The sequence below is a fragment of the Rattus norvegicus genome, chromosome 11 (genome assembly GCF_021556685.1).
Source record: "Rattus norvegicus strain SHRSP/BbbUtx chromosome 11, alternate assembly SHRSP_T2T, whole genome shotgun sequence".
Classification (NCBI taxonomy): domain Eukaryota; kingdom Metazoa; phylum Chordata; class Mammalia; order Rodentia; family Muridae; genus Rattus; species Rattus norvegicus.
In genome coordinates, this window is record NC_141544.1 from 89,730,275 (window position 1) to 89,745,905 (window position 15,631).

Below are 15,631 nucleotides of genomic sequence, written 5' to 3' on the forward strand. Positions count from 1 at the left end.
CATTCAGTCATTTTTTATGTAAGTACTTTGCTTGCATGTATGTATTGGCACCACATACATGATTGGTTCCCATGAATATGAGGGCATCAGTCCCCCTGGAACTGGAGGTACAAAGTGTTGAGAACCACCCCTTTGTGTGAGACTCAGTCTCTGGGACTACTGGTCCTTCAGAGGAATACGTACTCTTAACCTCTGAACCATCTCCCCAGCTCCAAAAAAATCATGTTGAGTGATTTACTGCATGAGGATCCCATGATAATTATGTTGATAAGTAAGGATGGCTGGACTTAAAAGCTATTTACAAAACAAAGCCAAGGAAAGCTTTAGGCCTTAGCTCTTAGTAGCATGATCATTTTCCTTCTCCTCAAGGCAGCTCTCCAGGAATGGTTAGCAATTGTGATGCACTGTCCTTTTAGAGACCTCCTACATCAGCTCTCTCCAAGGTAACTGTTGGCACATGCTTGTCTTATGTGGGGCTGGGTAGCAGGGGTATAAATGGGGTTTCCTCAGATAGAACTGTGAGTGACATCTGCTAAGGTCTAGGTGTTGAAGGCTCTCTGAAGGTTTGTACTACTTTCATGCTAATCAGAGGTGAGGGAACTTTTAAAGGCTGGGGCCTAGTGGAAAGTCTTTCAGCCCTAAAAGTCATGCCTCTGAAGGGCATTGTCAAACCCAAGTCCCTCCCCCTCAGGTTCTGGTCATGAAGTGATCAAACTTTGTTTTGGAAGCAACTCTCTGCCAAGCTGTTTAACAGGCCAAAGTAAACCTTTAAAACCCTGAGTCAAAAATCAGGGTTTTCTCAGTAAGTTGATGATCTTTGATATTTTTACAATGGTACGTTAAGACCTAGGGTAACTCTATTCAAACTGATGTTAGAGAATACAGGTATGGATCGTGAAGAGTAATAAAAGAAGAACACAAAGATTCCAACATAGACTTCACACTTTGACTTCTCCATAGACATAAACAACAGATAAAAATATACCAAATATTTATAAAGACTCAATAAAGTAGAACCTATTGTCTTGATTTTAGATTTAGTGTACAATTTCACCTCCTTAAGTTTTGACAGAATATTGTGTTAGGTCCCAAAAAATATAACTGTAAATATAAGTGTCTAAATCACGAGGCCTAAGGAATATTTTGTTTGGACAACTGTGCAATGAGCTAATTACATAAACATCCAGGAATGCTGGCAAACGCCACAGTGGAAAGGAGCCTGGGAAGGCCTCAGGGAGTGACTTCGCCTCTCCTCTGTGTTTAGGGTTGGCTAGGCACTAGGAAATTGAAGCTAAAATTCTGTGGACGCTCACTGTATACAAACATGCTTAGTACACTTTATATAGCATGTGCTTTAAAAGTTACAAACATGCTTAGTACACTTTATATAGCATGTGCTTTAAAAGTTACAAACATGCTTAGTACACTTTATATAGCATGTGCTTTAAAAGTTACAAACATGCTTAGTACACTTTATATAGCATGTGCTTTAAAAGTTACATGCAATTTTATACAGTTAAATTTTAAGTGAGCTCCAGCAAAAAGAAAAATTAATTAATTCAAAAAAAGGGAAAAGTGCCATATTTTCTAAAGAACATTCCTTAAATTCCAAGTAGGAAATAGAGCAAACACCATATTATTGGCTAAGAGTATTTATAAAAGTTGGATTTTCCATTTTTCAGAAAGTCAAAGATCTAAAATAACAAATCTTCATTTTTGGAACAATGACACTTTTGGAATTATATGAGCTGAAAACAGCTGACTTAACTGGGCGTAGCAGCTCCCACCTATAAATCCTAGCACTTGGAACACTGAGGCAAAAGAACCTCGGCAAGTTCAAGGCCAGCCTGAGAGACATAGTAAGACTTTGCCCTATTGGCCCTGTCTTTGACCTTCCCATTCCCCCAGAAGTTCTCCTACTGCTGGAAACATCCTACTAGGTTTTATTTAAATTATTTAGTTTGCATATTCACTACTGATCAATAAAGAACACGTTTCTGTCTTCTAGGAAGAAGACAACTATATACTGGTCTCTAAAACTGGGCAGTATTAAGGTTTACCTTGGGCAAGAATAAAACAAAATCCCCAAGGTGCATAGAAGGAATTTGTTTTGATACAGAATTAAAATGAAACAAGAGGATAAAATTAATAGTTCAAAACGTGTTTTTGCTATCAAGACACAAAGCCTGATGTTATTTAGTTTTTCAAAAATATTGCAGCACATAAAAAATTTAGATGAAAAATCATGTTCACAAACCACTCTTCAGGTACTAGTACAGGGCTTTGGATAACAACATTGAGCACTGTGGGGAGAGGTGGGCTGCCTTGGCACAGCACAGGACCTATCGTTCTTTACGAGCATCAGTTGGGAGGGCCTTCATGATGCTGTAGTGATTCACGCTGCAGTTTACACGTTGGAGAACCCCAAGATTCATGACGGGATGGCTCTCTGAGCTTGGTGCAAAATGGAGGATTCCCTGCCTCACTGGGGCTTCCCTTCCTTTGCCTGACTCTGTCTACAGAGTATTCCTGAACAAAGCTGCCTGGTCTATCTGAAGAACGACCTTGTGTGGAGTAGCATAGCTCAGCACACAAGTCTAGCTCTGGCTTTCGGCCTGCGTGACAATCAGGTGCTGTATTATCATGACCAATCAGCCCTTTCCGCCTGTGCCCCTAGAGCCCCTCTATCCCCTATTCTTGGAAGAATAAGGTGGAGCTGCCTACTACAACGGTCTCTGGAAGTCCTTCTGTCATATTCACATCCTCTCTGCTCCCTTTGTCCTCACAGGCCAGTGGCCTGGGGAGAAGGGAGACCCACATTTACACTTTCATGACAAATCATAGCATGGACATGTAAAAAAACAAAACCAACAGAACAGTAAAATAAGTGCCTGGGTTAAAATGATAGAAACAGTAGCTTCATATGACTCCTGTGTCCATCGTCTACATTTAATGTTTCTTCATGAGCCAGTATTTATTCTCCCTTGTTCATGTTATATTATAATTAAAATAGAAAAATTTTTGATGACATTTAAGGCAAATACATAGGAATGGCCAGCACATGTGTAAAACACATGAGTAATTAAAAGAAAAATGTAAATTTAAACCACAATGAGATAGGACTAAGTACCATGAGAATGGCTAAAACCAGGAAGACTGAAGACACCATGAGCTGGGAAAGTCAGAGGTCTGTCTCTGTCTCTGTCTCTGTCTCTGTCTCTGTCTCTGTCTCTCTCTCTTGCATCCCTGTTAAGAGTGTAAACTGTATTGTTTGGGAAAAACTGTAACAATTTACACCCACCAGAGCTGGAGAACAAACTGAGGGCCTAGAACGCAGTGGGAAAGATCTCTACCACTGAGCTAAACCTAGATCTCAGGACACACAGACACAAACACACAAACAACCTCAGAGGTGCAGCTGAGAAAGACAAAGACAGGAACTCAGTGGTAAGTGAAACACTGTGGCCCTCACTTTCAGACCTAAGCATGCTGTGGTGAAGTCTGTGACGGCCCCTTGTGTGTGACGGGCTGATTCCCCTTCTCTGTGATAAGGTGGGCAGTAGTGGAGATGTGATAACCAGATCTTGAAGTCAAACAGTGTCCCTGGGGAAAGTTAGAAGGAAAAGCATTTCCAAGAGAGTCTCCTACTGCTCATCACTGATGAGAAAGGGTCTGTGGCGGTCCCGAGGGCTGGGAATAGACTCAAAGGGGACACTGCTCTGCACCCGGCTTCATTGGGCACTCTAGCCTCCTGCCTCAGCTTGCAGACATTTCTGCTAGATGTTTGTAGGCCCCTAGGTTGATGATATCATCCTACTGTTATTAGTTCTTTTGTTAAAGTTTTGCTTATGGGGACATTCTGCGGTGTCCAGGGCTCTCTACTGGGAACTCCAGCTGGCTGTCTCAAAGGGGTTTCCCCAGGCAATTTTTGCTGGATGTTTTGGCCCCCTGATTTGATAATTTATTCATTTGGGTTCCCATCTTCTCTCCTTTTATTTTTGCTTGCAAAACGTATCATTAACTCCCTCTTTCCAACTGAAGTATGGCCATCATGTGTCATTGGTAGGGTCATGTGTGGCAATGAGTGCCGGAGAAGAGGAAGTCTGGTTAGAGGGATTTAAGGGGTACTTCCCCTCTTCCCATCCAGCTGCTGACCTTACTCACTGCACAACATATGAGTTGTGCCTGGGCATAGCACAGGCCACTGAAGGTCCATCTGAAGCAGCATGGGTATGCAGTGCCATTCAGACACTCAAAGATGCCAAGATCAAGGCGCTTGCTACCCAGAGAACAGAGATAATCTTCAAAATATTTGACATGGCTTTCCAGGAGTCTGCCACATGATACAAGGCAAGCAATTTATGAACGAACAGAAGGAAAGCTTGGGCCTGTGTTCACCCAATATTCATGGATCCGTACGGGTCACAACGTGCTTTGTGAACTGGCGAGTGCCCAGAGAGGAGTTACCAATATGACTCCCGCTGGCCTCAAGTTATAGTTTCCATTCTCGTCATCATGCACCATGAGATGGTATTGGCAGAGCCCAGTCGCATGTTCAAGCCCACCCTTCTACCTGCTCTGAAAGTACCTTACTGTTCCTCGGCTCTTAGGAAGGAGAGGCCATTAACAAGGATTTCAATCGGATGGCTCATTTTCACACACCAGCAGTGCACTTGGTTCATGCCACTGTAAGAAGCTGCAGAAATGTACACGTATTGATTCCACTGGGATGTATGGAATGCTCCTCTGCCATCCTCAAATGTTTCCTTAAGCTTTACGGAAATTGTAGGTCTGGCAATTCCTTCCATATTTTTTCTTTCCTGAGCTATTATGTATCTCCCAAGCCCCACATCTAAATGAAGAAGTAATATAGTCTGTTGCACTCTGGTAGCAAAATCCTCTGTGTTAGATGAGCTGAGGGAGGGTTTGACATTGTTTAAGTCTGCATCATCCTGGAGGGCATTTCAAAGGCACTTTAATAGATTACTGATTTTAGAATTCAACAAACATATTACACTAGGGGAGAGAATCCCATAACTCCTTTAAGGGCACACGGCAGCAGTCTCTTCCACACACTGTAGCAAATATCTGTCCCTGCATGAGGGCTGAGGCATGGCCAGGAAATGGATGCCAAAGTAACTTTATCACTATATGCTGAAGAATCATCATGCCTTCAAGAACTTCAAGACCCTGACATTCGTTAATCAAGACTCTGGCAGGCATTTACGCCATGCCACCTTATTTGAAGGCTGCAGGAAACACATCTGTAAAATAACACTCACACAGAAACACAGAGTTAAAGTTTGCTTGTATAAATCACCACAGAGGAAAAGATCCTAGTGTATCTTTAAACAGACTCCTGATGGAAGGGAATGTTTTCTCTCTATGAAGGCTGGCTTATAACAGTGTCTCTCAAGAAACTAAGCTCAGCTGGTACAGGGTGCACACTGTGGTCTCTGCATTAGGAAAACGAACTGCTCAGCACATGGTGAAAACACAAGTCCAATACAGACCCTGTAGGCCTCCATGTCATGACTCTCTCTTTCTTCCCACTTCTCTCATTTATATTTGTTCTTCCACTCTCTTTTTCTTTTATATGTTCTACAAAGTAGAAAAATTAAAACTATTGATCTAAAACACAGGGGAGAAACAGACAAACACCCCCAGTAGTTTAAATGTCAAATGTTCTGAAATCTTCAGTGTCCAGAAAGGACACTGTTTAAAGATACAAAAGCATCTTTTCCATTAGTACTTCAAGAAATAAAAGCAAACCAAAGCCAACAGGATCCTGAACAGCCCTCCCTTGGCAATTATTCGGGCTATGAAAATCTCCAACTCTTTGCATTCTCAAATTAATTAGAAAGTGGCCTTCTTCTTTACCATGGCTGAAAGTGTGACAGAGAAGTTGAGTTTCTCTTAGAACAGATTAAAGGATATTAAGGAAGAATGCAGAGAGGCACTGGGAGCTCATTTCTGATGGTGAAAATTATATCCTTGAGCCAAGCAGACACAGTGATGAGAAAGAAGGTGTCTCCCCACAGGTGTGTTGGATTTAGCAGTGTGCTGCTCAGAGTACATCTGAGCTAGGGCCCACCCTCTGTCAACAGATGACCACAGCACAGGCTGAAGATGCCTCGGTCCCATTCTCTTCCCACAGCACAGACACATGGCTACATATCAAACTCAAACTGCCCTCTTCATAATCACAATGAAAAGGGCATGGCTGGGCTTTCATCTTTAATTTGAAAGTTGAATATGATGCGACAATACACGATTCTGTTAAAAACAGATATTTCAGTTCTTAAAAAAAGGGGATATGCCATCATTGACACCTAAGATCAAAAATAATGTAATTAGTCATTTTGATTAATTAACATCCTCAAATAATTCGCAAACAAAAGTTTGATACCTTCCGGTAAGTAGGTAATATTTTCCCATGGCCTAAGTAGGTGGGTGATGTCACATCACCACCCATGGATCAAGGGCCCAGACTTCCCTATGCAACTGAGGTTTATAATATCCAGGGTCAAATCATGCCTTGATTGTAGAAGTACTCCTTTGTTTTCTCTGATTCCTCAATGGTAGAACAGCACCCTCAAGCCATTCTGACATTATCCCTTTCTTTGAGTAATGTCACTTAGCCGTCCTATGAGCCTCTATGCTAAGGTGTAGAGTTCTGGAGAAAGACAGCAGAAATCAACCTCACAGGTCATGTTCACACATGCATGCAAATACTATATATGCATACTACAAGCACATATATACTGTCCCTAAAAGAAACGCGAGGCTTTGTGCTTGGTTGAAAGAAGGTTAAACTACAAAGCAATGTTCCATGGACACAGGCTTCCTGAACATCACAGTACATTCCTCACAGATTGAGGCAGGGTCTCACCACTTGGTCTTACTTGCAAAACTGGAACTTTTACTGCTGTCAGTCTGTCTAGCATTGATCTCTGCTTCCTTGCTGACAGGATTGCAGGAGGCCCAACATGCACACCTAGCTTTTAAGTGGCTTTGAAGACTCAAACTGTGGTCCTTACACTTTACCTACAGAAGCATCTTCTTAGCCCTTTATTAGGAGGCATTGCCAAAATCCATTTACCGTGTGTGTGTGTGTGTGTGTGTGTGTGTGTGTGTGTGTGTGTGTGTGTGTAAGCCTTATACTCAAAGATGATCAACTATCATTATCCCACTTTGATATAAATGTCATAGGTGAGGCTTGTGGATTCCTCCAGCCTATCACAGGTCCTTTACTTGGAAAGCTTAGACTTTAAAGGAATGCTATGAGTCAATTTCTTCGCAGATGAGTCAGTACCAGTATACATCAAAAAGGACTTTTTGTTGTTCTTGTTCCAAAGTTGAGTATGAGAATGATCTGTTATGGACCTGACAATCTGATCAAAATTTGGAAATGATTGAGAAAAATGTGGTCTACTCAGTCCACTTCTACAAATTACCTTTCTGTTTCAGGGTAAACAAAGGTTCCTGGACTCTGGCATCTTCACAGCCCTTACTGAATGGAAACGGGAACTTGGTACAAGTTTGCTCAGTTTCCTCATTTCACCTTCTGTAGAATAATTCTCATTTGTTTTTCATTTCATGCTGAGAGGGGAACACATGTGATGTCCCAGAAGCAGGGGGAAAAGCCAAGTTGTGATGAGTAGGGAGTATAGTATAACTTATGTAGTCAGAAGTAGTAATAATGGTCTGTAGTAATAATGAATGAAAAGGAGTCCACATACACTGAGAAGCTCCATTCACAAAGGATTTCCAAACATTCTTAATAGAGTTAAAGACTGAAGTTAGACCCTTCCTAGAGAATACGTGATCTGACAAACGAGGGCCAAGAAACAAGCCCCAAGGTCTATGCTTCTTTCCAAATGGAAGCAGCCTGTGTGTCTTAGATCCACTTTACCACATCTGTATCTAGAGGCCTTGGCTACTTGTTTGGCCTCTAGCAGCCACTGTGGTATCAATGTCGCTTAAATTCTTACCACTTTAACATGGACTCTGAATGTCAGTAGCTCCTATTGTTGCCTTAGACACCTCTCTTCTACAGATGTGGTGACTTCTTGTACCTGGCATAACATAAGATACTGCAAATATACCCAGGTCCATGGAAGTGCAACAAATTTATGAAGACATTTCTGCACTACTCAGAAATGTTTTTTTGTAAAGGACAAAATGTTATAACAGGAAGCTACATTATTTTTCATTCCGCCCTTCGGTCAGACTTTCTTACAGACTATGTTCACTCAGCGTTGGGAAGACAGTCCTTCCTTACTGAGCAATTAGTGGCACTGTATGCTGAAGAGTAGAGTAGTGATGTCGGTACTGTGCAAAGAGGACCACACTCACCTTTTTGTTTCCCTACGTTCCTCTGCGGTGGCATTTGCTAATGGAAGAGCTGCACATGCATGTCTGTCTTTAACGGTGCTCCCTAGGGAAAGCAGTCGCTTCCTTTTCCCTATGGCTATGCTAGTAGATTTCTTACCTTTGGCTGCACTGGTGGTGCACAGGGGGCTGAAACAGGGTCTGTGATATAGGTCTTCTTGGGACCACTGACTGAATACATGCCAGGCTGGTTCTGATTTCCGGCTCCAGGAGCAGCATACCCAGGTTCCCGCTTCCAGGTATTAGGTTGAACCTGTTGTCCATAAGCAGGATCGGCTTCATTTCTGCCCCCATAGCTAGGGCACGCTGCAAAAAAAGGCTCAAAATAGCGTCCTTGGTTGGAGGTGTACCCAAATCCAGACTCAGCCTGTTGTCCCGATGGTGGAATGTATGCATAGTCGGTGCCAGCACACGTTGTCGGAGGAGGACACTGTGCTGACAGAGGAACCTGTTGGGTGTTATAGCTGCGAGACCCTGGACCATACATTTGTCCAGAGGATGAACCAGTCATGTAATGTGTGCTGGGCTGAGCGGACTTCACTTGCACATTGAAGGCGGGCCTTGAAGATGTGGATGCGGTGCTGTACGAGGCTGGAACTGGCTGAGGCTGCGGTTTGAGTGTTCCAATTGGAGTCACTGGAATGGGTATAGCCTGTGGCTTCGTTGCGGACTTCTTGGTTGCTGTCAGAGGTGGCTGCTGTGGAATGACCATTCTCTTATGTCCCGTGACAGGAGTAGAAACTGGAGGAGACGCAATGGAACTACTAGAGCCCTAAAATAGAAGACAGAAACGGCAAAGATGATCAGCAATGAAAGAAAATAAAATATACATAAATGAGTAAATAGGGAGTATGGTAATCATCACCTGTGTAATGTGCAAAATAAAAATAAGCTATGGTCCTTCTCATACGGAGTTCATTAAAACAAAAGTCAGTAGTTCTGTGCACTACCAATAAACAACTGAATTTAAAAAGGGAACAAATTCATTTACAACAGCAGACAGTGAAAGCAAGTCTTAACCAGGGTAGGAACTACGTCAGGCTGAAAACAGAGACGGTGATGAGCAGAGTTACATGAACGGGTAAAAGTACTGCAGGTTGTCTGAGGACTAGAAGACCCTAGATCACTCAAACAGCCTTCAGATCGAGAGAGCTATCGATCAAAATGCAGAAATGGAACACTTACATTTGAAACTCAAATGGGACAGAAAAGATCATAGACAGTGGTGGGCTAAATTGGCCATAAAAAGAAAGAACACAGGTAGATTACATTGCTGATTTAAAATATGTTGTAGATTTTAATTAAAACAATGTAGCAACAACAAAAGGACAGAGGTAAGACTGAACAAGAAGGGTGGCCTGAAAATAAAGAAACACATATAATAAAGTTTGAGTATTTTCTATCTAAGTGCCTGACAACAAATAGAGAAGAAAAATGGTGCCGAAAAGACTGGATTTCAATAAGCAAGAAAGCAAGTTAGAGGGGTTCATATATCACCAACTAAAAGTGGCTCTAAAGATGTAAATACTCAAAGAAAGAAAACATACCAACTTCATGAGAAGTCTGTAATAATTTAATAGACATAGCAAAGAAGTACATAAAATAGAAACAAAATGAAGCAGAGCAATGACATCATTGAAAAGCTCTGAACAGGAAATTCAAAAAATCATCAGATCCTACTACATAAGCCTATATCCAACAAAACTTGAAAATCTGCAGCTAATGGACAATTTCCTAGACAGATACAAGGTACCGAAGTTAAATCAGGAACAGATAAACCATTTAAACAACCCCATAAGTCCTAACGAAATAGAAGCACTCATTAAAGGTCTCCCAACCAAAAAGAGCCCCAGTCCAGCCGGGTTCAGTGCAGAATTCTATCAGACCTCATACCAATACTATCCAAACTATTCCACAAAATTGAAACAGATGGAGCCCTACCGAATTCCTTCTATGAAGCCACAATTACTCTTATACCTAAACCACACAAAGACCCAACAAAGAAAGAGAACTTCAGACCAATTTCCCTTATGAATATCGATGCAAAAATACTCAATAAAATTCAGGCAAACCAAATCCAAGAGCACAACAAAACAATCATCCACCATGATCAAGTAGGCTTCATCCCAGGCATGCAGGGATGGTTTAATATACGGAAATCCATCAATGTGATCCATTATATAAACAAACTGAAAGAACAAAACCACATGATCATTTCATTAGATGCTGAGAAAGCATTTGACAAAATTCAACACCCCTTCATGATAAAAGTCCTGGAAAGAATAGGAATTCAAGGCCCATACCTAAACATAGTAAAAGCCATATACAGCAAACCAGTTGCTAACATTAAACTGAATGGAGAGAAACTTGAAGCAATCCCACTAAAATCAGGGACTAGACAAGGCTGCCCACTCTCTCCCTACTTATTCAATATAGTTCTTGAAGTTCTAGCCACAGCAATCAGACAACAAAAGGAGGTCAAGGGGATACAGACCGGAAAAGAAGAAGTCAAAATATCACTATTTGCAAATGATATGATAGTATATTTAAGCGATCACAAAAGTTCCACCAGAAAACTACTAAACCTGATAAATACGTTCAGCAAAATTAACTCAAATAAATCAGTAGCCTTCCTCTACACAAAAGAGAAACAAGCCGAGAAAGAAATTAGGGAAACGACACCCTTCATAATAGTCCCAAATAAGATAAAACACCTCGGTGTGACTTTAACCAGGCAAGTAAAAGATCTGTATGATAAGAACTTCAAGCCTCTGAAGAAAGAAATTGAAGAACACCTAAGAAGATGGAAAAATCTCCCAAGCTCATGGATTGGCAGGAATAACAAAGTAAAAATGGCCATTTTACCAAAAGCGATCTACAGATTCAATGCAATCCCCATCAAAATACCAATCCAATTCTTCAGAGAGTTAGACAGAACAATTTGCAAATTCATCTGGAATAACAAAAAACCCAGGATAGCTAAAACTATCCTCAACAATAAAAGGACTTCAGGGGAAATCACTATCCCTGAACTCAAGCAGTATTACAGAGCAATAGTGATAAAAACTGCATGGTATTGGTACAGAGACAGACAGATAGACCAATGGAACAGAATTGAAGACCCAGAAATGAACCCACACACCTATGGGCAGTTAATTTTTGACAAAGGAGCCAAAACCATCAAATGGAAAAAAGACAGCATTTTCAGCAAATGGTGCTGGTTCAACTGGAGGTCAGCATGTAGAAGAATGCAGATCGATCCATGCTTATCACCCTGTACAAAGCTTAAGTCCAAGTGGATCAAGGACCTCCACATCAAACCAGATACACTCAAACTAATAGAAGAAAAGGTGGGGAAGCATCTCCAACACATGGGCACTGGAAAAAATTTCCTGAACAAAACACCAATGGCCTATGCTCCAAGATCAAGAATCGACAAATGGGACCTCATAAAACTGCAAAGCTTCTGTAAGGCAAAGGACACTGTAGTTAGGACAATACGGCAACCAACAGATTGGGAAAAGATCTTTACCAATCCTACAAGAGATAGAGGCCTTATATCCAAAATATACAAAGAACTCAAGAAGTTAGTCCGCAGGGAGACAAATAACCCTATTAAAAAATGGGATTCAGAGCTAAACAAAGAATTCACAGCTGAGGAATGCCGTATGGCTGAGAAACACCTAAAGAAATGTTCAACATCTTTAGTCATAAGGGAAATACAAATCAAAACAACCCTGAGATTTCACCTCACACCAGTGAGAATGGCTAAGATCAAAAACTCAGGTGACAACAGATGCTGGCGAGGATGTGGAGAAAGAGGAACACTCCTCCATTGTTGGTGGGATTGCAGACTGGTAAAACCATTCTGGAAATCAGTCTGGAGGTTCCTCAGAAAATTGGACATTGCACTACCTGAGGACCCAGCTATACCTCTCTAGGACATATAACCAAAAGATGCCCCAACATATAACAAAGACACGTACTCCACTATGTTCATAGCAGCCTTATTTATAATAGCCAGAAGCTGGAAAGAACCCAGATGCCCTTCAACAGAGGAATGGATACAGAAAATGTGGTACATATACACAATGAAATATTATTCAGCTATCAAAAACAATGACTTTATGAAATTCATAGGCAAATGGATGGAACTGGAAAATATTATCCTGAGTGAGGTAACCCAATCACAGAAAAACACACATGGTATGCACTCATTGATAAGTGGCTATTACCCCAAATGCTTGAATTACCCTAGATGCACAGAACACATGAAACTCAAGAAGGATGACCAAAATGTGAATGCTTCACTCCTTCTTTAAAAGGGGAACAAGGATACCCTTGGCAGGGAATAGGGAGACAAAGTTTAGCACAGAGGCAGAAGGAACACCCATTCAGAGCCTGCCCCACATGTGGCCCATACATATACAACCACCCAGTTAGACAAGATGGAGGAAGCAAAGAAGTGCAGGCTGACAGGAACCAGATGTAGATCTCTCCTGAGAGACACACGCAGAATACAGCAAATACATAGGCGAATGCCAGCAGCAAACCAGTGAACTGAGATCGGGACCCCCATTGAAGGAATCAAAGAAAGGACTGAAAGAGCTTGAAGGGGCTCGAGACCTCATATGAACAATACCAACCAACCAGAGCTTCCGGGGACTAAGGCACTACCCAAAGACTATACATGGACTGACCTTGGGCTCCAACCTCATAGGGAGCAATGAATAGCCTAGTAAGAGAACTAGTGGAAGGGAAGCCCTTGGTCCTGCCAAGGCTGAACCCCCAGTGAATGTGATTGTTGGGGGGAGGGGAAGCCCATATAGAAGGGGAAGGGGAGCGGGAGGGGCTAGGGGGATGATGGCCTGGAAACCAGGAAGGGGAATAATAATCGAAATGTAAATAAGAAATACTCAAGTTAATAAAGATAAAAAAAAGAAAAGCTCTGAACAGCAATAACAGTGACATCCTTGAAAGTTCTACACAGCAAGAACAATAACATCATATTGCAGTGCTCTACACATCAATAGGAATGACATCATATTGAAATGTTCTCTACAGCAAGAGCAATGACATCGTATTGAAATGCTATCATAGCAAGAACAGCAGAGTGAAAGGCACACAGAGTGGGAGCAGATGTTCACTGGTCCTCAACAACCCAAGAAAACCATATAAGGAAGTAAACAGAGACAAAAAAGGCCTACAAAGGTGGATGTGTTGTTAAGGCACTGGTTATTCCCTCACAGGAATCAGTTCCTAGGACGCTCAAGCCCACTCCCAAGCACCTATACCTCTAGTTCCAGGACACCGACCCTTCCCTTGGCTTCCATGGACACCAGAAAGACTCACAGTGTCTCTGTATACATACAGACACACACACGGATGTCCATAAGAGCAAACATAGAACCAAGATAAGATACGTAAAAACAGGTTGAGGTTTTGAAAATGACAATAATCATACTTTTTAAAAAGATATACAAAAGGCAAAGCATTTAGAACATTGCTCCTTATTACCTGTAATAGAGAATGCACACAAAATTGAATAGAGGAATCACATCCTTGTCAGGAAACCTGATATTAAGCAAGGCAAACTGGAAGACCAGCACTACCAAGAACAGCAGGGTGCCTCACACTGTTGTTGGGAAGGAAAAGCAACAGAGCTGATGGGGAACAGCAGGAAAGTTCTTGAAAACATTAAAAAAGGGGAAGAAACATACAGCCTAGCATCAAGTATTACTGAATTGTGGATTTCAAAGAGAAATTAGAGTTACCGTGTTCACTGTACCACTATTTACAACAAGCAAAACTTATATGTCCATCACAATGTGAAAGATAAAGAAAATGTGCATATAATGAAACATTATTTGTTCCTCCAAAAGGAAATACTACATCATACAGCAACATGAATGAACCCTGAAGACATTAGAGCATGAAGAAGAACCAATTTACAACAATATAAATATTGCAATATTTTACATGAAATGTTGAATGAAAATAGTTAAGACTCACAAAACCAAGAATTGGGACTCTAGCAGCAAAGAGCTGATAGGGTTTCTATTATTTTGAAGAAATACTATGACCAAAGTAAGTTGGGGAGGAAAAGCATTATTGGCTAATACCTGCCCATCACTGTTCATCACTGAGGGATTTCAGGACATGAACACAAGCAAGGTAAGAGCTAATATAGAAGCCATTGAAGAATGCTGCTTACTTACTTGCTCCATATGTCTTGCTCAGCCTGCTTTCTTATAGGACCCAGGACTACCAGCCCAACGATGGCAGCACCGACAATGCACTCTCCCCTCCACCAATCCCTATCTGAGAAGGTGCCTTATACGTATGTCTACAACACAGTCTCATGGAGGCATTTTTATCAACTAAGACTCCCTTCTTTCATATGATTCTTGCTTGTGTCAAAATGGCATGAAACTAGTCAGCACAAATGGGGATATTAAGTAGGGAGTTCCCAATCAGTTGATTTGTTCTCAGTCAAGCAAGATAAACTGTGAAGGTTCACTGTTTAACAGTTCACTTTTTATCACCAATAATGTATTATACAGTGCCAGGTTTGTCAGAATGGAAAGGAAAACACAAGCAAAAGGGAAGGGGAGGCCCTTCTCCTAACAGATAGCATGTAGGAGATGAACCCTGCGTTGTCTGTCCTTTCTCATTTGTACAGTGATTCTCCTTTGTGTCCTAGCGTGAAGGGATCTACCTCCCTCCAACAACAAGAGCTTCATTAATATACACTGAAGATGCTTGGGAAACGAATGGCAGAAAACTAGCACATAAAAAGATCTGGCTCCCAGAAAAATCACACATACATGTATGTATAGATGAGTGTGATATTTAAATGCGCTTGATTTTCAAAATGAAAATGTTAAATTGTGACAAAAATTCAAGAATTCATACAAAAATCAAAAAATAAAAAGAAATGTCAAAAAATATATTCTTGGATCCACCAAATAATCCAATAAACAGAAAATATTCGGCAACATGCCTTCGATTAACTGACTGTGTAGTCCAGATAAACACTGGCACAGTTTAACTATCAAGAACATAAATACATACACTCTAAAATAATGATTCCTGCTCTTTTTCCTTTCATGTCCAATCAGATAAAATATGGAAAACGTTGGAGGAAAATCATGTACACCAAAATGTAGCCAGCCTCGTGCCAGTGTACAGGCAGCAGAACACACAGCAGAATTAAGGGCAGAGCAGGAGAGTTTGC

At 41.3% G+C, this 15,631-nt stretch overlaps 1 protein-coding gene across 42 annotated transcripts in view; it reads right to left on the reverse strand.

Annotated features, from left to right (window-relative positions):
* Positions 1 to 15,631, reverse strand: part of Lpp (LIM domain containing preferred translocation partner in lipoma) — a 633,326-nt gene that overhangs the window by 246,899 nt on the left and 370,796 nt on the right. For all 42 annotated transcript variants that reach the window (NM_001437730.1, NM_001437729.1, XM_087575788.1 and 39 more), the window contains 1 exon segment: positions 8,495 to 9,166. In NM_001437730.1, coding sequence (NP_001424659.1) covers positions 8,495 to 9,166 — 672 coding nt within the window.